The sequence below is a fragment of the Monocercomonoides exilis genome (genome assembly GCF_001643675.1).
Source record: "Monocercomonoides exilis strain PA203 chromosome Unknown scaffold2-2631571, whole genome shotgun sequence".
NCBI lineage: Eukaryota > Preaxostyla > Oxymonadida > Polymastigidae > Monocercomonoides > Monocercomonoides exilis.
The window spans coordinates 2,168,023-2,191,148 of NW_027150547.1; the positions used below are offsets into that span (position 1 = coordinate 2,168,023).

The 23,126-nt window shown below is 35.9% G+C and overlaps 1 protein-coding gene across 1 annotated transcript; it reads left to right on the plus strand.

Annotated features, from left to right (window-relative positions):
* Window positions 1-153: 153 nt before the first annotated feature.
* On the plus strand, window positions 154-23,084 carry MONOS_1634 (uncharacterized protein). The gene is made up of 7 exons (XM_067869255.1): window positions 154-233; window positions 344-657; window positions 714-837; window positions 888-951; window positions 1,048-1,273; window positions 1,374-10,716; window positions 10,801-23,084. The coding sequence occupies exons 1-7, from the start codon at window positions 194-196 to the stop codon at window positions 22,587-22,589; spliced, it is 21,900 nt and encodes a 7,299-aa protein (XP_067735995.1). The 5' UTR covers window positions 154-193; the 3' UTR covers window positions 22,590-23,084.
* Window positions 23,085-23,126: the final 42 nt, after the last annotated feature.

Consider the following 23,126-nt stretch of genomic DNA (forward strand, 5'->3'; position numbering starts at 1 on the left):
ACCTCCAATATTCCAAGACGAAGAAATGGATTGAGATATTTGGTCGTAATCCCCGCAATAATGTTTCAATTTTGCAAGAAAATCAATTGATTCCATTCGAAAAAAGTTAATGGCAAATTGATCAATCAATTCTCAAAAGAACAAAAAGGGCATACTGATCTTCTTTTTTATCTTTGCTTTTTCTTTCTCTAAGATGAGTAAACAATCACCAGGAACAACAAAACTGAATGAATGTTTGTTATATATTAATGTTAATTTAATTAAATGTTTAAAATATTTATATTCAAATTATAATGAACAAATAATAATATTTAATTTATTGCTGGGGAAATTAATTTATAAGTTCGTTTTCTCGATGAGAAAGAGAAAGAAGAATGTCCTTATGGCCTTAATGCTAAAAGGATTTCAACAGACCAGGATTGCGTCTTGAAAAAAATAGAAATACCTTTAGATGACTCCAACAGCCCTCTTTTAGTTAATTATACTTCTGCATTAAGAAAATCAGTTAGAGTCAACTCAAAATTTCTCATTAGATTATTTGAATGGTTCGAAGAAGGTGAAGATACAATTTATATTGTTAATGAAAGTACGGAAGGGAAATCTCTAAGACAACTCTTATTCGAACAGTCAATCACAGGAAAACGATTTAGCAAAGATGTATTTTAATTTTCTTGCTTCTATTATGTTATTTTTCTTTCTTTCTTTTTCTTCAGGAATTATTACGTTTTCTCCTCGAGATGTTGAATGGAATTGATTATTTGCACTCTTTGGAATTAATACACGGAAATTTAATGCCAGAAACAATATTCATGACTTTAGATGGACATGTCAAAATTCGTGTGACATTATTTTTTGTTTTTTCCCCTCAAAATTTTAAAACAATTTAGTAAACCTTAGCTACATGAAGCCAATTAATGCATCAGCAGATTTACCATTACCAATGTCATTTCAGTTTGTTTTTTTGATTGTTTCAAATTGTCATTATGCTTGATTTTTTTTTGAATAAATTAAAATTTCACTTATGATGAACAAAATGCAATTTTAAAGTCGGTATACCTCACCTGAAGTGCAAATGGGAGAAAAACCAACAACAAAAGCCGATATGTGGTCTATTGGTCTTATCTTATATGAAGTGGCGACAATGGAGTACTTTGATCACACAGATAATCAAGCAGAAAGCAGCGCATCCAAATCAAACGCAATAATACAAAGTCTAACAGGAGCAAATATTCCTTCTGAATACAAAAAAATAGTAGCCTCACTTTTATCAGAAGTTTGACATTTATTATGTGAGATGTTTTCACTCACTTGCTTTATTATTAATAAAAAAATTCAATATTCAAATATTACCATTTCTTTGCCATTGAATCCAGGATCCGACAAAGCGACCTTCGTGCCAAGTGCTTCTGAGAAACCCGTCTCTTGTGAAGGAGTCAAAATTAATGAACTTTGACTCCACAGCCGAGCGGCTGGACAAATTGGAGAAGACAAACATCACACTGATCACAGCACTAGACACAGCTGATAATCGCACAGAGCAAATCGAAGAAAAACTGCGAGAGACAGAAAAGAAGAGGAGGCTTGCTGAAGAGAAGCTGAAGAACATGGAGGACGACCTTACGAGGCTCAGAGAGGAGAATGAAAAGCTGGCGAAGGAGAAAGAAGAGGCGATGAAAGCGCAGAGTGAGGAGATGGACATTTTGAAGGCGATGAACGAGACGATTGTTGCAGAGAAAATCGAAGTGGAGGAGAAGCTGAAGGAGGCAGAGGCAGAAAAAGAAGAGATGATGAAGATTGTTGTCGACAGTGCTGCTGGTGTAGACGAGGAGAAAGCAGCCAGCCAAGCACTGAAAGACAGACTGAAGGAAGAGGAAGAGAAAAGGCGCTCTTTGGAAGAGGAGATTGTTCAGCTGAGAACAGAAAGTGAACAAACAACCGATTCTGAACAGTCAAAGCCGAAAATGGAGTTTGAAAGCGAGATTGAACGAGTGAAAGCAGAGGCAGAAGAGAAACTGGCTGAAAAGGAGAAGGAAGCAGAGGAGCTGAGGCGGAGAATTGGCGAAGCAGAGAAAGAAAACGAGGAGCTGATTGAAGAAAGAGGGGATTTGGAGCGGAGGGTGAGTGAAAGCGAGAGGGGGAGTGTGAACATGAAGATGAGGATCAAAGAAGCAGAAGAGGCAGCGGCGGAGGAGAAGATGAAGGCGAGGGAGGCGATGGAGAAACTGAGGGAGGAAGAGGAGAACCGAAGAGACATCGAAGAGAAGAAGCGTGCAATTGAGCAGGATCTGATTGAAGTCAACTCGGAAATGGAGCGAATGCGGGAGGAGAACGAGAAGCTGATGAAGGAGAAAGAGGAAGAGCTGGCTGCGCTGATGAAGAAGCTGAAGCAGACAGAACAAGAACGCAATGACTTGATAGAAGTGCGAGATGGAACGCAACTTGAGTTGGATGTGACGAAAGATGCGAAGGCAGAACTGGGAAGGCAGCTGCAGGAGAAGAGCGAGATGGTGGAGAGGCTGAAGAAAGAGCTGAAAGACGCCGAAGAGCAAAGTGCGAAGGAGATGGAGACGATGAGCGGGATGGCAGAGATGATCCGGCTGGAAGAAGTGGCAAAGACGAAAGACGCGCTGGAGAAGCTGGGCAGCACTGAGGAGAAGCTGGTGGCGGCAGATGAGCGAGGGAATGCGCTTGAGAAGGAGCTGAGGCTGACGAAGGAGGAGATGAACGGGCAGATTGCAGAGCTTACAAATGCCAATGAAGAGTTGAAGAAGAATTTGAGTGATGTGAATGGAGAATTGAATATTCAGGTGCAAAAATTAAGAGAGACAGAAAATAAATTGACAGAAGAAGAGGAATCAAGAAATGAGTTCACTCGAAAGTTTGAAGAAGAAAGCAAAAGAGCAAACAACCAGGAAGAATTGTTCAAAAATGAGGAGGCGAAAAGAATTCACTTGGAAGACGAAATAAAAATGATGAACAACCAAAAAGCAGAATTAGAGAATCAGATTGCGAACTTTGTGAAAGAACTTGCAACTGAGCGGGAAAATATCAACCAACGTGACAATCAACTGAAAGAGAAAGAGAACACGATCAACGAAATAACACAGAAATACCAGCAGACGCTTTCTTCACTCAACAATACAGAAGAGCAATTGAAAGCAACTCAAACAGAACTCTCTGATGTCAAAGCGACAAACAACAATCTTTCAATGAAATTAGCAGCAGAAGAGGAAAGAGCAAAAGCAGCTGAGCAAAGAGAAGCTGCTCTGAATGGAGGAAAAGCAGAACTTGAGCAGACACTCCAGGAAATAAACAAGCAGAGAGCGAATGAGAACGAAGAGGCAGCAAATACAATCAATCAGTTGAAGCAAAAGGAACAAGAAAAGATAAAAGAAATGGAAATGTTTAAACAAGAAGCAGAAAAGACAAAACTTTCATTGACCAAACAGATTGAGAAAGAGCAAAGTGAAAAGAAAGAACTTGAAGAGAAGCTGAACAATGCACAAGCACTCACAGCTGCTGCTAACCTCAAAATTGCATCTGATTTGGAGGAAATGCATCAATTAAATGCAAAAATAGCAGATCTGTCGAATCAGATGGAAGAAGAGAAGAAGAGAGAGATGGAGAAAGAGAAGCTTTTGAACCAAGAAAAGGGAAATTTGGAATCTCAACTGAAAACAATGGAATCAAACTATGAGGAAGCCACAAAGACAATCGATGCTCTTAAAACAGAGATTGATGCGTCAAAGAAACACAATGAAGAATTGGAAGAGGAGAAAAAGAAGCTGACAGATGAGCTTATATCAAAAGAGAATCATATAACTGAGGCTGAGATGAAATTGACAGAGAAGGAAAAAGAAGCAGCTGAACAGCAACAACTTGCAAGCAAATTTGAGAATGAAGCGACAAAATTGAGAGAAGAGAAGGAAAATGTGGAGAAGCAATGCGAAGAAGCGAAAGAAGAAGTTTCTGCAATCAAACAGGAAAGAGATAAAACAGCGGAAGAATTATCAAATTTGACTGAAAAACAACAAAAAGTTGAGAATCAGTTGAAAGAGACAGAGAACAAACTGAATGATTCAGAGAAAGTTGTGAATGAGCTGAATAACAAACTGGAGTCAACAAAGGAGAAGGAAGAAAAGGAAATTGAGAGATTGAAGGAAGATTTGAATTCAGCGAATTCAAAATGTGTGTTGATGGAAGCAGAAATGAATGAAGTGAAAGAGAAAGCTGTGAAATCTGAGGCTGATCTGAATGAGAAAGAGGAAGAAATGAATAAATTGAAGAATGAGATGGAGCAGATGAAGGAAGAGAATTTGACTGTTAAAGAGAAACTTGATGAGAGCGAGAAAGAAAAAGCAGGGAAATCAAATGAATTGAGCAAAACACAAACACATTTGGAGGAAGTTGAAGAGAAGCTGAAGATGAATGAAGAGAGAATTAAACATCTGCAGGATGATATTGAGAAGCAAAATGAAGAAAATAGCACACTCAAAGAAGAACAGAGACATTTGACTGAAGAATTGTCGTCTTTGAAAGAAGGACAGAACTCAATTGAAGTCAACTTGAGAGAAGCAGAAGAAGAACTGAAGAAAGAGAAAAACGAATCTGAACGATTAAGAAATGAGCTAATGAATGCGAAAGAGGAGAAAGAGAAAGAGATACAAGAATTGAAGTTGATGCTGTCAACAGAAGAAGCAAAGCAAAGTCAGTTAGAGGAAGATTTGAAAACAGCACAAGAAAAAGCAAAAGCAGCTGAGACAGAACTGGAAGAGAGTAAATTGGAGATTGAGAGTATAAATAAAGAGAAAGAAGATATTTCAATGGAAAGAGAAAAGGAGATGAAAGAGATGAATGAAATGAAGGAAAAGTTGTCAGATCAAGAAAAAGCTAAAGAAGCAGTTGAAAATGAACTTAATGAAAAAGGGAAAATGCTATTGGAAGTGCAACAAGCCAATGAATCTTTAAAGGAAGAGAATGAGAAAGCTGTTAAAGAGATAAATGAACTTAAAGAAGAGAATGCTGCATCTTCAATGAAGAGTGAAAGTGATCAGGTGAAATTGAAAGAAATGACTGAGAATTTGACTCAGAAGGAGGAAGAGATTGTTCACTTGAAAGAGAAGAAAGAAGAAATAGAAGCGAATTTAACGAATCTTCAAACAGAAATTGAAAGCGTCAAATCAGAAAGAGATCAAAAAGCAGAAGAAATTGCAAAGATTAGTGAAAGCAAGCAGATTATTGAGGCTCAATTAAAAGAAGTGGAAGATGAAATGAACAACTCAAAAGATGAAATGAGTGAGTTGAATGCGAAATTAGCAAAAGTCGAAGAAGAGAAAACAAAAGCAATAGAAGAAATGAAGCAAGAATTGAATTCTGTTAATTCGAAATGTGCTTCTGTTGAAGCAGAATTGAAAGAGGTTAAAGAAAAAGAAGCTATTTCAGAAAAGGAGATAAAAGCGAAAGAAGAAGAATTAGCAGAGCTGAAGACTGAAATGGAACAAGTGAAAGAAGAGAACAAGGCAGTTAAAGAGAAATTTGAAGAAAATGAAAGAATAAAAGAGGAAAAATCAAAAGAGTTGAAAGATAAAGAAGAACAATTGAAAGAAACGGAAGAGATGATAAATGCACTAAAAGAGGAGAATAAAACAACATTAGAGAAATTAAACGAAGCAAACTCAGCAATCACTAACAAAGATGAAGCAATAGAAAATTACAGAAAAGAGATGGAAGATATGAAAAAGGAAAAAGATAGCTTGAATGAAGAATTATCGTTGATGACAGAGAAAGAAAAGACAACAGAAGATAAATTGAACAAAGCTGTAGAAGAACTGGAAACAGTCAAAAACGAAAAGATTAGCGAAAAGGAAACATTTGAAAAAGAGATTGAAGAACTTCGAGTTCAAATTGAGACAGAAAAGAAAGAGAATGAAAAGCATTTGAGCGAATTAAACGACACAAAAGAAGCTAAAATGAACACATTATCAGAAATTGTGGCGCTTCAAGCACTTGTGAAGACTGCAGAAGACAAAACGAATGAAAAAGAAGTGGAGATTTCTCAAATCAGAAAGCAATTAGAACAGTTTGAAGAGGAAAACAAAGTAGTTACGCAAGAAAGAGATGCCTTGAAAGAAGATTTGGAGAAATCGAAAGAGGAAAATGTTGCATTACAGACACAGCATGAGAAGGCAGTTGATGAATTAAACACAAAATTGAGTGAGGGAACAGCAGAAAACGAACAAACTGTGCAAAAACTGAGCCAAAGTCTGTCTGAAGAGCAAAGGAAATCAGAGGAGCTAACAAATAGTATATCAAATATGGAAAAGGAATTGAATGCAAAGAGTGAAGAAGTTGAGAGAGTTAATTTAGAGATTGAAACAATTAAGAAAGCAAATGAAGAGGAGATGGCTTCTATTAAAAACAGATTGAATGAACTTGAGAAGGAGAAGGAAGCAGAAGCAGAAGAACTGAAGAAAGAAAGGGAAGCAGTAATTTCATTGAAGACATTAGTTTCAGAAGCAAATGAAGAGAAAGAGAAGCTTTCAGAAGAAATGAATGCTTTGAAAGAAGAACACACAAAAACATTGAATGAAATGAACACTGCAAAAGAGGAGAATGAAAAGGCTGCTGCTGAATTAACTGTATTACAAACAAAGATAAACGAATTGGAAGAGAAATCCAAAGAGAATGAAGAAATATCTTCTCAATTGCAACAAAACATAACAGTATTAGAAGAGAAATTGAATGCTGAAAAAACTGAAAAGGAGAAACTTATGAATGAATTATCAGATTCAACAAACAAATTCGATTCGACAAACGAGGAGCATCTTGAATTAAAAGAGAAATACGAAAAATTGGAGAAGGAAAAGATTGAACTGACACAGCAATTGACTGAGCAAAAAACAGAAAGAGAAAGAGAAGCAGTTGCTCTTCAAGAAGAGATTGAATTAAGTCAAAAGAAACTGAATGAGGCTGAAGGGATGCTGAGAGAGGCAGAAGCAAAAGCAGCTAAATCTGAAGCTGAGCTGGAGGCAAAGAACGAGGAAGTGCAAAAACTGCAGCTTGGAAGTGAAAAATTAGTAGCTCAAATAAAAGAAGTTGAAAACGAGAAACAAGAAAAAACGGAAGAATATGAAAAAGTGAAGAATGAATTTGAGCAAGTTATCGAGGAAAGAAAGAAGGAAAAAGAGCTTCTGGAACAAGATGCGGAAGATCTGAAGAAGAAAGTTAGCATTTTGAATGAAGAAATCGAAAACATTACGAATGAAAAGAACAAAAACCAGGAAGAGAAAGAGAAAGCGCAACAAGAAGTGGTTGCTGCTCAGTCTTTGCTGGATGAATCCAAAGAGAAATTAGAAAAGAACGAAGAGTCATTGAATCTTCTTAATCAACAAATTGAAGAATCGGAAAAGGAAAAGGAGAAAATGAATGAGGAAAGAAAACAATTGATTGAAGAATCCGAAAGATTGAAAGAAGAAAAAGATGCAAAAGAACAAAAACTCAAAGAAACAGAAGAAAAGCTGATGAAAGCGGAAACAGATGTAAATCAACTGAAAGATAGCTTTTCTCAACAAATTGATGAAAAGGATGTTCAAATAAAAGAACTTCAGGAATCATTACTTGCTGAACAGGCAAAGACAAGTGAAATGATAGAGAAATTGAATGAATCAGAGGAGAAATCAAGATTAGTCAGAGAAGAAGCTGAAAGCAAAGCAATAGAATTAGAAAAGATTGCTCAATCAAAAGATACAATTTCTGAAGAAAATGAAGCGAAATTTAGTGAATTGAATGTTAAGTTCGTTCAACTCGAAGAAACAAACAAAGAAATGAAGAAAGAACATGAAGAGCTGACTTCAATGAATGAAAAACTACAACAAGCAAATGAAACATTGACAAAAGAAAAAGAACAACTTGCCTCAGAATTGCAAAGCGAACAAGAAAAGAATGCGAAATATTCTGATGATTTGAGGGTGCATCAAGAACAGGTGCAAAAAATGGCTGAAGAGAAGACTGCAGCTGATGAAGCAAAAGAAAAAGAGATCGAAGAAATGAGGAAGCAATACGAATCAACACAACGTATTGTTGAAGACCTTGAACGATTGAACAAGCAACTGAACGAAGAGAAGGAAAGATTGAATGCTCAAATAGAGAAAAATGCTCAAGAGATTCTCATTGCAGAAGCAGAAAAGAACAACTTTGCTGCATTTATGGCGCAGGCTTCGACAGAAGCAGAAGTCAAAGCAAAAGAACATCAAACTGAAAAGGAGAAGTTACAAAGTGAAATGGAAGAGATTCAAAGGGAGTTAGAAGAAAAGAACAATCAACTTGTATTGTTGATTGCAGCAGATGCTGAATTGAAGAAAGAAGTCGATCTTTTAAGAGAAGAATGTGACACTGCAAAAGAAGAGAACAAGAAACTTCAGGAAAATCTAAATGACAAAACAGAATTGAATGAAAAATTAGCAGCAGCTGAACAGGCTTTGATAATTGAACGAGAAAAAACACGAACGACAGAAGAAGAAATAAATGAACTGCAAAAACAGAAAATGGAGATTGAAGCAAAGATTCAAGAAATGAATGAAGTAATTGTTAAAGTTATGAAAGAGAAGGAGATAATAAGCAAAGAGAAAGATGAAGAATTAAATCAATTGAAAGAAGAAATGAAGAAAATAGAGGAAGAAGAAAAATCTCAGTCTGCCTTGGATGAGTCTGCCAACATCGAAGCTATGCAAAAAGAAAAACAACAATTTGAAGTCGAAAAAGAAGAGTTGCTGAAAGAGATTAGTGAATTAAATCTTTCTAAAACAGCACTTGAACAAAGCTCCAACGACTTTGAGAGACAACTCGAAGAAGAAAAGAAGCATTTGGCAGAAGTTGAAGAAAAAGCAAGAAAAGCAGAGGAACAATTGGAGAACACTGAGAAGGAACTTGAAGCTGTGAAAGAAGAGAGGCACAAGGAGAAAACTGAAGCAGAGCAGAAGATATCAACACTGGAGCAGTTATTGAGACAGGAGCAAGTGAAGCTGAAGGAGTTGGAGTTTGACTATTCGAGGGTAGCAGAGAAGAAGAGCAGAATGGAAGCAGAGATGGAGGAACAGAACCAAAAGATGGACAAAATCCGAAAGGGAAAGGAGAATCTGATTGAAGAGAATGAGAACATGATAACAGAAATGAGGGAGAAGATCAGAGCACTGGAGAGAGACAAGGATGCAATGGAGGCGCAGATGCGGGAGACGATACAGAAAATGGAGATTGAAAGGGAAAAAGTGAAGTTGGAGGAGGCGAAGAAGAAGATGGAAGAAGAAGCAGCGAGGCAGATGACAGAGAGGATGAAGATGATACGTGAAGAGAACGAGAAGGATCTTCAGCAGTTTAGAGAACAGCAGGCAAAGGACATTGAAATTATGAGAGCACAACTGATTGAGCTGAAGAGCTCATTGCAGATGGGGCGGACGCAGACAAACGAGGACAAAAATACCAATCCGGACATACAAGAAGAGGAGGAGGAAGAGCAGGAGACGAAGAACAGAGAAGAGAAAGCAGCGAAGATTGATCAAATTTTGGATCAGACATCCACTTTGATGAAACTGGGTGATGATGAGATTGCGACAATAAGAGGAAGAATGAATGAATTTAAACTAGTGAACGAGCCAGCAACCGCAGACAATGAGCAAAATGTATCTGAAGAGGCAAATGTTCAGAGGGAATCTCAAATGATTGAGAAAAGTAGCTCTACTTGTCCAGGAGATGATGATGATGAAGAGAGAGCTAAAGAATCTTCAAGTGAACTCTTTGAGGAAGATGAAAAAGAAGAAGTTGATGAAGCAATTGATAAGAGAGAAAAGGAAAATGAGATTGTGAGACTAAAACAAGAGATTGAAGTCCTTCGAAAGAGGCAAGAAGAAATGATACAGGAGAATGAAAGGATGAAAGAAGAAAAAGAGCAAGTTGAAAAAGAGAAAGAAGAAATGACAGTCAAACTAAGAGGAAAAGATGAGGAACTTGTAAAGATTTGCGAGAAGATGGGAATTGATGAAAAGGAACTGAAGAACAATGAAGAATCTATGTGTTTGATGAATACCGAATATGTAAAGAAAAACGTTGAAGGCGAAGGAATGGAAATGAAAGAAGAGAAAGCTTCAGTTCCAAAACAACATGAAGGAAAAGGAAAAGAAGAAGAACCACGAACTATTGAGGAGCAAAAGGAAAAAGAAGAAAGAGGATATTTGAGTATTCCAAAAGAAGACAATTTAATTTTGAAAGGTAATATTGAAGAAAAGGAAGTAGAAGGAAATAAGAAAATAACTCCAAAAGAAGAATGCATAGAAGAAGAAAATCAAGCCAATATAAAAGAAGAGATTGAACCTAAATCAACAACATCTCATTTACTGATCAAAACAGATGAAACTGTGAGGGAGAAAGAGACGTTGGAAAAGCTGTTGAAAGAAGAAAAGGAGAGGAGAAAGAAAGAAGAAGAAAAAGGAGCCGTTTCAGAAGCGAGAACAAAAGAACTGGAAGAAGAGATCGTGAGATTGCGAATGGAGTTGAGGAGCACAAAAGCAAAGAATGAAGAAGGACAGGCAAAAGAAGAAAATAAGGGAGTTGTTTCAACATCGATGTTGTTAGTGAAGAATGCAGAAGGAAATGAAGCATCAATAGAACAAACAAGACAAGCAATTTCAGATACTGAATCAACTGAAAACGAGATGAAAGCAGAAAGTGTGAATGAAGAAATAACTGAAGGCAGGAAAGAAGAAGAAAGTGTATCAAACAAATTGATGATTATAGAGAATATAAAAAAAGGTGAACCCGAAGAAATGAAATGTGAAAAATCAAACAAGCCAAAAGAACTGTTAGAAAAAAATGAGAAAGAGGAAGGAAATGAAAGCTCGGAATTAGTTGAGGCAAGAAAAGAGCAAATAGATGAAGAAATTGCGGATGTTTCTAAGTCGAAAGAAATGAAAGACGAAAAGAGTGAGGATGAAGCGAGAATCGAGACAAAAGAAACAAAACAGAAAGTTTTCCAGGAAACAACAGGCAAACAAACAGAAATAGAAGAAGCAGACATCTCATTAGAGAAAGTGCAGGAACTTATGCAAAAGATCGAGGAGCTGGAAAATGAACTGAAAACAGAAAGAGCGAAACATCATAATGAAGGAAAACAATCCAAAAGAATCGACGAAAGAATGACAGAAAAAATCGAACGCGATGATAATGAAGCAAAATCAAGTGATTCTTTTCACTTTGAAAAGGATCACAAGGAATATACAAAGAGCGAAAGAGGGATATCTGAACAAGAAATGATGGAGAATGAGAAGAATGAAGAAGGAAATCAAAAGAATGGAATGTTTACAACGAATGTTTTAATTTTATCCCCTGAAGAAGAGAAAGAGAAACAAGAAAAGAAAGATAAAGAAGCTGGAAAGGAAAAAGAGCCTTCAACCGAAGAAGTTAAACGCAACAAAGTTCAAGAAAGCAGAGAAAAAGATCAAATGGACAAATTGTCAGAAGTTGCTGAAGAAGAGAAGGATGAAGATAAACACGAAAAAGTCGAAAGAAAAGAAAACAAACTTGACAAAGCAAAAGAAGAAGATGAAAAGGCAAAAGAAACTTCATGCGCTCAAGGCGATGCAACATTGGCTGCAGCCAAAGACAGAAAAAGGAAAGCTAATGAACACAAAGAATTCGATTCTTATGAGAATGGAATGAAATCTCCACAAGAAGAAAATGATTCAGAACAACAAGAAGTGAAAGTTATTGATCAAATTGCTGCTCTCCAACAAGCTTTGAATTCTGCAAACGAAAAGCTAAAAGACGCCGAAATTGAAAAAGAGCAACTGATGAAAGAGAACAAATCTTTGACTCAAGTTCTGCAAGAACATGAAATTGACTTAAGTGAATTTAAAGGCTCAATGAAAGAAAGAGAAGTGTCGATGGAACAAATGAAGCACACACCCGAGATAACAACTGAAACAACTTTAATTGAAAGCAAAAGCAAGTTACCTGATTATAGAAAAGAGGAATCCAATGTTCAAACTCAATACGTTGCTGATGCTAAAATCAAAGAAGTTATAAAAATACTTCAAAAAGAAGAACCGCTTCAGACAGATTCTGACTTTTCCATCCAAAATACTTCTTTGTTCGAAAAGAATGAGCACACTTTGGAGATTACGACTGATAATTCTAATAACTCTATGAAGGAAAGTGAAAAGCAATCTAAACAAGCGTTAATGCAGCTTGGAAATACCATTTCTTCAAACATCCAACCCGCAGTCAACGAAGAATTGAAAGCTGTTGAAGCTGAAGATTCTCATTTAAAAGAAGAATCTCAACATCTCATGGAGCAGAAACAACCAGAACGTGAAGAAAAAACGCAAAAGGAATTGAATGAATCTTCAACTAATTCAAAAGAAACTTCATCAACAACAATTCAAAATGAGAATGCACAAGTTGAAGGAAAAACAGAGCCTTGCGATGAAAAAGAAACAACCCAACTCGCAAAGAATGAAGTTAATAAGGAAATTCGTTCAGATAAGAGGATGCTGAGTGCAAATACTCAAAACATTGAAACGAATAAACAAATGGCCACATTAATTCCACAAATCGAACAGAAAAGCGAAGCTTCAAATGTAAATGCTGCAAAAACAGAAGAAAATGAAAAGAATCTTTTGGATAAAGAAGTTGCATCGACTGTCTGTGTAAATGAGGAGGAAACGGAAATGGATAAACCTCACTTTGTTGAAAAAGAACAAAAAGAAACTGAAAGAAGTGTCGATCATTTTGAATCAGTGCAGAAAACAGAAAGGGAAAGCTTAGCAGAACAAAGCGAGGATCAGATGATAACAGAAAACAAACCAAAACACGCGTCATTTGCTGTCTTAGAGAATGAGAGTTCAGCACTTGAACATAACGAAGATGAAGAAATTATCGAAACGAATAAAAACGGTAAAGTTGAAGTATTTGTTTATGCAACAGAAAGCAAATCTAAAGCCACAGAATGTGAAAAGGAAATTGAGAATGATCGAAGAGAAATGAAGAGAAACGAAGCGAAAGAGGATGAAATTGAAAAAGAGAACAAAGTCAATGAGGAATTAGCAGATGAAATACAATTAGATGATAAATCTTCTATTGCACAATTGCTCTTAAATCAGCAAAAGCTTCAAGTCGAATTAGAGCAAGTGAGGAAAGAGAGAGATGAGTTGAACAAAAAGGTTGCAGAATATGAAAGGATTAAGCAAAACGAATCTTCAGCAGAATTAATTCAGCCAATGAGTCAAATAACATCTACAAATGATGACGTTAAAGCAGAATTTAAATCAGAAGATTCAAAGAGATCATTCTCTGAAACAAAAGAAAAAGAAGAGCAAACAGATGAGTCTTGTATCGAGCAACAAAGCGAAAGAAATTCTTTTGAAGAGGAAAAAAGCGTATTTACTGATTCTGATGAAAGAAAAGTCTCTTATACTTTTGCTGTGTCGAAACAACATTCAATTACACCTGAAATAACTGAAGATGCAAAAACATCTCAAAATTCTGAACGAGAAGAGATTAGAACTGAACATGAAACAGAAAGGCAACTAGTCTCATCTTTGGAGCAAGAGGAAGATGATTCAAAGAGAGAGAAACAAGAACTGAAAGAGAAAACTGGTGAAGAGAAAGAAAACAACACTCCGAAAGATGAGATTTCTTATGATCATAAGGAAAAATCGAGAATAGTTCAGTCTGAATTGAATGTTCAGCTGCCAGAAGAAAATGGTAACAACGATTTGATGCAATCCGAGAAAACCAGCGAAACAAAATCAGAAATGACTGAAAAGAAAATTGAAGAAAAAGAATCACAAGATCATTCTGAAAAAGTAATCAGCGACATTTCTTTTGAACATAACAGTCAGCAAATCCAATCAAACGAACAAAGTATTGAAGAAGATACTGACAAGGAGAAGACTGAAAAAGAACTTGTGCCAATATTTGTTCATTCAACACAAGTGAATGCATCCACTGAAAAGGCAAATGAGACAAAGGATGATAACATTAGAGAATTGGAAGTTCTTCTAAATGAAGAAAGAGAAAAGCGCCTTCAAGAAGAAAGAAGAGCACAACAACTACTTGAAAAGGCGAAAGAACTGGAATTAGAGTTGAGCCGATTGAAAGAGAAGATGCCAAATGAAGAACATGATGCTGTTGAAGAGAAAGAAGAGACAGAAAAAGAACATAAAAAAGAACAAGAAATTGAAAAGTTGAGTGTGAAGGTAATTGAAGTTGGGCTATTGACAGAAAGCGTGAAATGCTCATCGGAGGACAAAATTGAACAAAACTTCAAAGAGGAAAGTGAAGACAAAGATGAAAAGAGTAGCAAAGGAGAAAAATTTGAAAAAGAAGAAACGAAAGAAAAACAAGTAAATGAAAAAGAATTTGAAACAACGAAAGAGGAAATGATTGCTGAAAATGAAAAAGATTTGCAGAAGGAAACATTTATAAGTAATTATTCATCAGAACAGGCACCTGCAGCAGAAGCATCAACAGAACAAATTGCATTACTTGTTGAATTTGAGAAAGTGAAAAAGGAGAGAGATGAACTGAAAAAGAGAGTTAGCGAATTAGAATCATCCAACAAAATGATGATGCAGCAGCAAGATAATCAAGAATATGCTCTCGAAGCAACAATGGACAAACAAGCAAGAGATGAAATGCTGAATGAAAAAACACACAAAACAAAAGAAACCGAAGAAGAATTTCTTTCTGAGAACACTGATGAGCAAGAATATCAGAGCAGTTCTGATCGAGAATCATTTGATTTTGAACCTCTGTTACAAACGAGGAAAACAATCAGTGAAGAAGATAGTCCTCTTCGGGAAGATAAACAAGGAAAGCAAAAAGAAAAAAAAGTTCAAATACAAGTTAGTGAATTGCAATTACACGATGTTGGAGATATTAATGAAAGAAACATTGAGGAAATGACAAAAGAAGATAGAAATGTTACACAGAAAGAAGATGAGAATGGCAACATTGATGAATCATCTAGAGATACCTTGTTGATTGTGCATAATGAAAGTATGATTAAAAGATGTGAAGATTATTCAAATGAAACACAGAAAATCGAAAAACATAAAGACGTTTCTGATTTGAATCGTAAAAGTGCAATTGAAAAATCCGAAGGGAAAGCACAAGACAAAGAGGAAATGAAAAAGAAGGAAATGAATGAACAGGAGGATATGAATTCCATTCAAGAGCAAAGAAAAATAAAAGAGAAAGAAGAATCGGCTTCAACACATAAAGACGATATGAATGAAAAGGAAATGAAGGCTGTCACAACAAATAAGGTTGATGGCATTGAACCTGTTATTTTAGGAATGGCTGTAAAAGAGAATGCTCAAGAGATATTGAGAGAGATAAACACGATTGTTGATGAAAGAGAAAAGAAGGAAGATGAAAAAGTGGAGGATGAGGCTGCAGAAAGGATGGATAAGGATACCGATGAAAAGAAAATTGACGCCATAGAAAAGGAAAGCAAAATAGATTCATCATCAATTATATCACAAGAATTAGAGAGAACAAGGAACAGAACAAATGAAGAACAAGGAGAAGATGAAAGGATGCAACGCACAGAAAAGAAAGATGCCGAAGAAGAAAATATTTCAAATGAAGCTGAAGAAAAAACTATTTTCAATAAAGAGAATTCAAAAGATGATGAATGCGAATCTGATTCAGCAGGAAAAAGATCAGTTGAAAAAGGAAAGATGAACATTGAAGAATTATATCAGGCTTATGATGCACTGAAAAGGGAAAATGAATCCATTAAAAACGAGAAAATTGAGTTGGAAGGACAGCTCAATGCAGAAAGAGAAAGGCGTCAAGTTTCAGAAAGTCGAGTTTTGGTTATGGAGAAGGAAAAGGAATTTCAACCAGAAAACTTTTCTGATGTTTCAACTAATTCTTCTTTGGAAAAAGAGAGAGAAAACGAATTTATAAAAGGAAATACAGCCTCAAAAACATCGGCACATATTAGCGCAATTAAAGAAAGCTCCGAATCTACAGCAGAAAAAGAAGACATTAAATTCAATGAAGTTGATATCGAAAAAGAAAGCAAAGACAAAAGCGAAAGCAAAGAGCTAGCATTACGCGACCGAACAATGAATATCGCTGCAAATGAGCATTCAATGGAAACAACAAAAGAAAAGAAAGCTGCAATTGAAGAAAGTATGGTACATTCAATTGCTGGTAATGTCATCTCTTCATCATCTGAAAATGAGACATTGCTGTTGGATAAAAATTCTGAATATGTTTCAGGGGAGAGGAATGCAAAATTAGAAGACGCAAAGACAAAAGATTTTGAACATGTAATTGCGATTTCAAATGCAGCAGATAAAAGTGAAAAAGAATATATCGAAGGATTGAAGGAAACAGAAGATGAAAATGATTCACAGGAGAGAAAGATGGAAGAAGGGAATGCTTCAAAGAAAGAAACATCAACTAATGCTCCTATAATGAACAATAAGACAAAAGATTATAAACTTATTACTAAAACTTCATCATCAATAGACTCTTTGAATGAAGAAAAAGAAGAAGTTGAAAAACTTAAAGGAAAGAAAGATAAAGAAAGAGAAGAAGATTCTACTTTCTCAGGACAGAATATTTTGGATTCTCCAGATGTGATGAAGAAAGAAGACAAAGCAATTAAATCAGAAGAAGATAGGAGGAAAGAACTAACAGATGACAATTCAATATTTGATTCAGAAAATGAACAAATCAGAACTGAAGTCGAAGGAAAAATTGAAGGGGCAAATTCCGATAAAGAAAAACCAAGCAAGAGCAATATTTCTCTATACGAAAAGAACACAGCGACAATTCCAGAATACAATGAAAATGAAAAGGAAAATGAGATTGTGAGACTTAAACAAGAGATAGAAGCTCTCCGAAAGGTTCAGGAAGAAATGATACAGGAGAATGAAAGGATGAAAGAAGAAAAAGAGCAAGTTGAAAAAGAGAAAGAAGAAATGACAATCAAACTGAGAGGAAAAGATAAGGAACTTGAAAAGATTTGCGGAAAGGTGAAGGATGATGAATATGCTGAGCAAAACATGGAATCAGGGGAAATTAAAATGAAATCAGAGAAATCAGAGAAAGAAGATTCAGAAGCATCTAAACAACATGAAAAAGACAAAGGAAAAGAAGAAATTAGATTGAATAATTTGCTGCTCGTTGAGAATGCCAAAGAAAAGGAAAAAGCAGATGCTGAACAGGCACAAGATGATCAAACAAGAATTGAAATCTCTTCAGACAAGCAAAAAGAGATAAAGCAAGCAAATAAAGAAATTGATGTTGTACCTGAGAGGGAAGAGGCAGAAGTTTCAAATGCTGAGGATGAACCAAAATTTAAGGTGGAAGAAATTAACAAACGTGCTTTCCAGAAATCAGTCGATAAGCAAATAGAAATTAAGGAAGAAGACGTCTCTTTGGAAAACGTTAGACAGCTGATGAAAAAGATCGAAGAGCTGGAAAATGAACTGGAGACAGAACGAGGAAAGCATCTGAATGAAGGAAAACAATCAGAAAGAATCGACGAAAGAATAACCGAACAACTGGAAGATAATGACGAAAAGACTAAATCAAGTGATTCTTTTCGCTTTGAAAAGGAACGCAAGGAACATGCAAAGAGCGAAAGAGGGACGTCTGAACAAGAAATGATGGAGAATGAGGAGAATGAAGATGTAAAAGAGAAACAGGAAAAGAAGGAAGAGTTTGCCAATGAAGAAAAAGAGGAAAAAGAAGAAATAAAAAAAGTTCGAGCACATGAATTACTTTCTGATATTGAAGAAGAGAAGAATGAAGGAAGACAAGACAAAGAAGTAGCCAATGCTGAAAAGACTGAAAAGTTAATTATTGCACGGAGTGAAGTTGTTTCGCTTACAGAGAATAAACAAGAAAAGCATTCACGTCAAACTCTTCAAACTCCTTTGCAGATTCAGAACGTCACTCCATTGCTAACAGAAAAGAATGTTTCTCAGTTTCAATCCGAAAATCCTATTTCCGAATCATCAGAATCTGTGGAATGCAAAGAAACAAACGATGATAAAATTGTTCAAAAGCCTGAAGAGATCGAAGAAATGAGACAACTGATAATTAACTTAGAAAACATGAACGCTTTGACCAAGAAGGAGAACGAAGAACTTCGCAAAGAAATTGCACACTTGCAACAGAAACAAATCATCATTGGAAATCCAGCTTCACAAGTCATTTCTAACAATGATGGCAAAGCAGATAACACCCAAAATGAGGATGCTTCTAGCGAAGAAAATGTGATCTCAACAATCTCAGACTCTAAGCAAATTTCTCATTCTGATCTAGAATCTGAAAAAGACATTCATCAGCCATCAAAGACAGACGCCAGCTTGTTCCCATTTGAAGAGGAAGAAAAGGATCACAATGAATCAGATAAAATTGAAGGAAGCCAAGATGAAGTTAGTTCCCATTCGCTTTATGAACTACATTTGTCTTGTCAAAATGCGAATAGAAGCTCATCTGAATGTGACAGAAGAAGCAGCATACAAACGAATGCTACAAATTCGGAGGATGAACGAAACAATGATATCCAACTCGAAAATGTACAAGGAAGAGATTCAGAAGAATTAGGATGCAATATTCATGAATCAATGCAGAAAGATGATATGATAGCGGTTGTGAGAGAGAAAGAACTTGAAATACAGAATCTTAAAAAGGAAAACGAGAACTTAAAGAAAAGTTTGGAGCATTGGGAACGAGTTCAGAATGAAAATAAAACAGAATTTGAGAATGCTTCTTTGTGTGATGATCATGATGAATCACATCCAGAGCAGGTACTACCAGCCAAACAAAAAGAAAACAAGTCTGTAATTGAAACTCTTCAATCTGAACATAGAAACGAAATTGTTGAAGAGACTCTTTCGAGAAAAGATCAACAGGTTAATTCTCAAGATTGCAAAAATATCTCGGCTTCCCAAGAGACAACTGAAAGAATACATATTAGTTCAGAATCGAAGAAAGTAATTGAATCACAAACTATTGAAAATGACGAAGATAAGGATGCTGCCTCAATTAGCACAGAGGAAATTGTTCCTGAGATTATAGAGCAACCGGTAAAGAATGAGGAAATTATATCCCAGCTTTTGAGATTAAGAAAAGAGAACGAAGAATTAAAAGCAGCTCTTTTATTATCAAGCCAACAAAGTAAAGTGGATGGTAATCAAAATCAATCAGCTCAGCCAGTTCCCAAGGTCTCTTCACCAACTTTGTTTAATGATAATGTTCAAAGTTTCTATACAAACAACGAAGAATCTTTGCAATCGCGCTCTGAACAAGTAAATAAATCACCTTACGTGAAAGAAGGACATGCACTTTCTTCTTCAACTGAAACTAAGATGCACGTTGATATTTACGAATTATCAACAAACGCAACAAGTTTGCCTTTGAAAACTAACATTGGCGAGACGGAAAAAGAACAAGATCAACGTCTGCTGGAAGAATTGCATAATGAAAAGTCAACAGAAAAAGAGATAAAAGGCAGAGATGAACAAAAAGCAATACATGATACGCATGCTAATAATAAAATGGAACCTCAAATGAATTCCAACTGTAAACTTCATGAGGCATCAGCAAAGCCTGCTCAAGCAACGTCTGTTCCATTTGCACAACAATGTTCCAAAAATGTGGATCAACTTAACGAGATTACCGAAAAACAGGTATCATTGCAAACATCAGAACCAGTAAAATCAAACGAAAGATCCAAAGAGAAAGCAAAGCAAAGGAGTTTTATAAGCTCAAATATGAACGATAAAGATGGTCATATCGAGAAAGCTTTGGATCTTAACGAAGAACAAAAAGGTGTAGAAGAGAAATCAGAAAATGCTCCGTGTGAAAATGCTCAGATTGATAGGCTATTGCTTTTATCTGGGAATGTGAATGCAGTTGCGAAGGAAAGAGAGTTGACAGATGCTACTGAGTCGAATGAACAATTATCAACACTCAGAAATGAGATTGAAATTGTCAGGGATAACGACCAGAAGCTTCTTAAAGCCAATGATAAACTGGAAAAAGAACATGAGCATACCCATGAAACCGTTAAAGAATTACAAAAGCAAATTCAAGAAATTCAAGCATCTGGTGCTAATTCTAAAACTTCTCCAAAAGAAATGCAAAACGCCGATTCTTCGCAGGCAGAATCAAATACTACTTTGACAAAAACAGCAAGCTCTTCAATTCAGCGGTCTTCAGATTATTTATCAAAAGAGCATGAGCAATCAAAAACAGAAAAGCTCTCTTCAAGTCAATGCGATGATCAAAAATTAGCTGAAGATGATGAAGAACTTCCTTTTCATGAGACTCAAGCTGATGAAGATAAAATAGTTCAGAGTTCTTTCATTTCAGAACAAGATCATTCATCAGAAAAAAGAGAAAGAAATAAGATATCTAACGACGAAGATAAATCAAGTGATGATGAAAGCATGAATGATCATCTGAGACAGCCAGATGATGAGAAGCATCATCCTAACGAGAAAATTGAAATACGCAAGCAACAAGATTTGAACAAAGAAGAAAACACTTTGCAATCAATTGCCAAATTAAATACTCAACTTTACGAAAAGGACAAATGCATTGAAGAATTGAAAAGCTTAATAAATGAATTGGAAAGGAAGAACAAAGAATTAAATGAACAAAACAATCAAAATTTCAACAATGTTGAAAGCTCAAAGAATGCAGTCAACAATATGGAACTTCAACAGCAAACGTTACAAAAACCTGAAGAGTCCGGTTCTTCAGCATCTTCTGCAGTTGTTTATCAACACGATGAACCATTTTCTGCTTCTTCATCCTCATTTCATGGCAATACATTGAAAAATGAGTTAGAAGAAAATTCACTGAAGGTGAATGAAATTGCAAGTGATAAATCATCAAGCAATATGCAGTTGATGACTTCTTCAGTTAGCGAAGGAAATAATGTGCCTCAGCAATGTTCAAACCAGAACCAAACGTCCGAAAGAAGTCCTTATTCAGAGGAAAATATCAGCAATTCACAAAAAATGATTCAGGCTTCAAATGACACAGAAAAGAATCAATTTGAAAAGTCACCTCAGAAACCGTATATGAAGATAAACAATCAAGCATGCATCGAGAAAAGCACAGACTTATCATCAGCTTCACAGTCCGCATCTTCTAATTATGAAAACAATGAAAATCAAAGTGTTGCAACAAATGATGATACAAGATTGACTTCTCTTTCTGTAAGTTCATTTACTCAAGGGGAAAATGCAAGCAATGAGAAAAGCGAGGAACTTCAAAGATTACAAACAGAAAAAGCAGAATTAGAGCAGCTTTTAAGGCAAACTCAAGAAGAAGTCATCGAATTAAAGAAGATGATGCCTCAAGTGAATAGCGAAAAAGATGTTCGCCCATATGAATCTCCAGCTAGTCAAAGCATACTCAATGAAACAGATGCCAAAAATCGGAAGCTTTCAGAAGATTTGGATCAATTGAGGAAGGAACTTACGATAATGAGAATGAAAACGCATTCACGAAAACAAGAAGTCCCTTCAAGCCCTCTTGTTAAATCAAGTCGTAATTCGATTTCTTCGCAATGTACACAAGATGAAGGAAGCTTAGAACAAAAAAGCGCAATGGAAGAACTGTTTGGAAAGGCAAGCCGCTCTTCAAGTCTTGCACTCGAAGAGAGAAAGCGAACGTCTTCAATGAGTTCGAGTATTGCTTCAACTTTTTCTTTTAACAGTTCTGCTTCAGAAACTGAGCCATCTGTCACTAAATCTTCAAGAAGCCTGACTGAAGACTATTACAGTCAAGGAAGCGAATATGTTGAAGATCTGCCCACGACTCCATCAACGACTTCTTCAACAACAGAATATTCGAATCCAAAAGCATCAGCAGAAGAAGAAGATAAGCTGCCTGAGACATTAGGTAGCTTGGAGAGAACACAGCCAAACAAAACTTTTGCGAGGGCTGTTACGCAATTTCAAGAAAGGCTGGATCAAGGCAGAAGCAGATCACTCGTTATTCAGCATATCAATGCGGCCGAGCGGATGAAGCAAGAAAAGGACAGGTTGCTGTTGGAAAAGGAGTCGCTCAGAAAGAGAGAGATGGAGAATGTGCGGAAAATGAAGGAGATGAGAACAAGGATTGAAGAAGCAGAGAAAAAAGCGGAAGAGATGAGACGAGAAAAGAAGGCTATGAAAAGAGAGAAAGAAGATTACGAGCGGAGAATCAGAGAGATTGAAAGGGAGAAGAAAGAGCTGGAGCTGTCAAAGGAGGAGCTGGAAGCGAAGGTTGCCACTTTGCAGGAAGAGAATGCAGAAGAAGATTCTGGTGATGATATGCAATCAATGAGTGCATTGGTTGATAACATGATGCGTATGAGCCAGCTGCTGACGAAAGAAAAAGATGAACTGAAACTCAAAGTGAAGAACATCGAAAGGGAAAGAGATGCACTGAAGATGGAGATGAATGAACAGAAGAAACGTGCAGAAAGAGCTGAAGCGAACCTGAAGCAAATGCAAAAAACCATTGAAAAGCTGCAGAAAGAGAAATTGGATGCGAAACCTTCATCCTGATTTTTTTTTTAAAACAGTCTCTGTGATATTTATATGGTTTTGAGTTCATATTGTATTTATAATTATCTCCTCTTTCCAATTTTGATGACACATCACGCTCATTATGTAGTTCTCGAGTCAGTTATCTCATTTCACACCACTGCTAATCTTAACTTTTCATTTTTCATTTGAATCTGTTTTATATTGTCTTCTATTGTTTTTAGGTTATAATATTAAAGTTATTGTGTAATATTAACCGTTCGTTGTTGATTTTTACTTGCATTATCTTCTGTTGAATACGATGCATTTGCTGTTTTCAATCCATAAAAGAGCAAGGATCGATCATTCGTTTATAATGCATTTTCATATTTCTTTATTCAGTTAGCTTTTTCATTTGAATTTTATAAATGTTGTATGCATTTTCATTTTGTTAATTTCCCCTTTCTGTTCGATTTTAAAAAAAGGTTTTGTCTATCAATCACTTATTTAATGTGTCAAAAATTATCATTAAGCGAAGAATTGTAATTGTGTTGGAAATTTAAAAAACAAATATATATT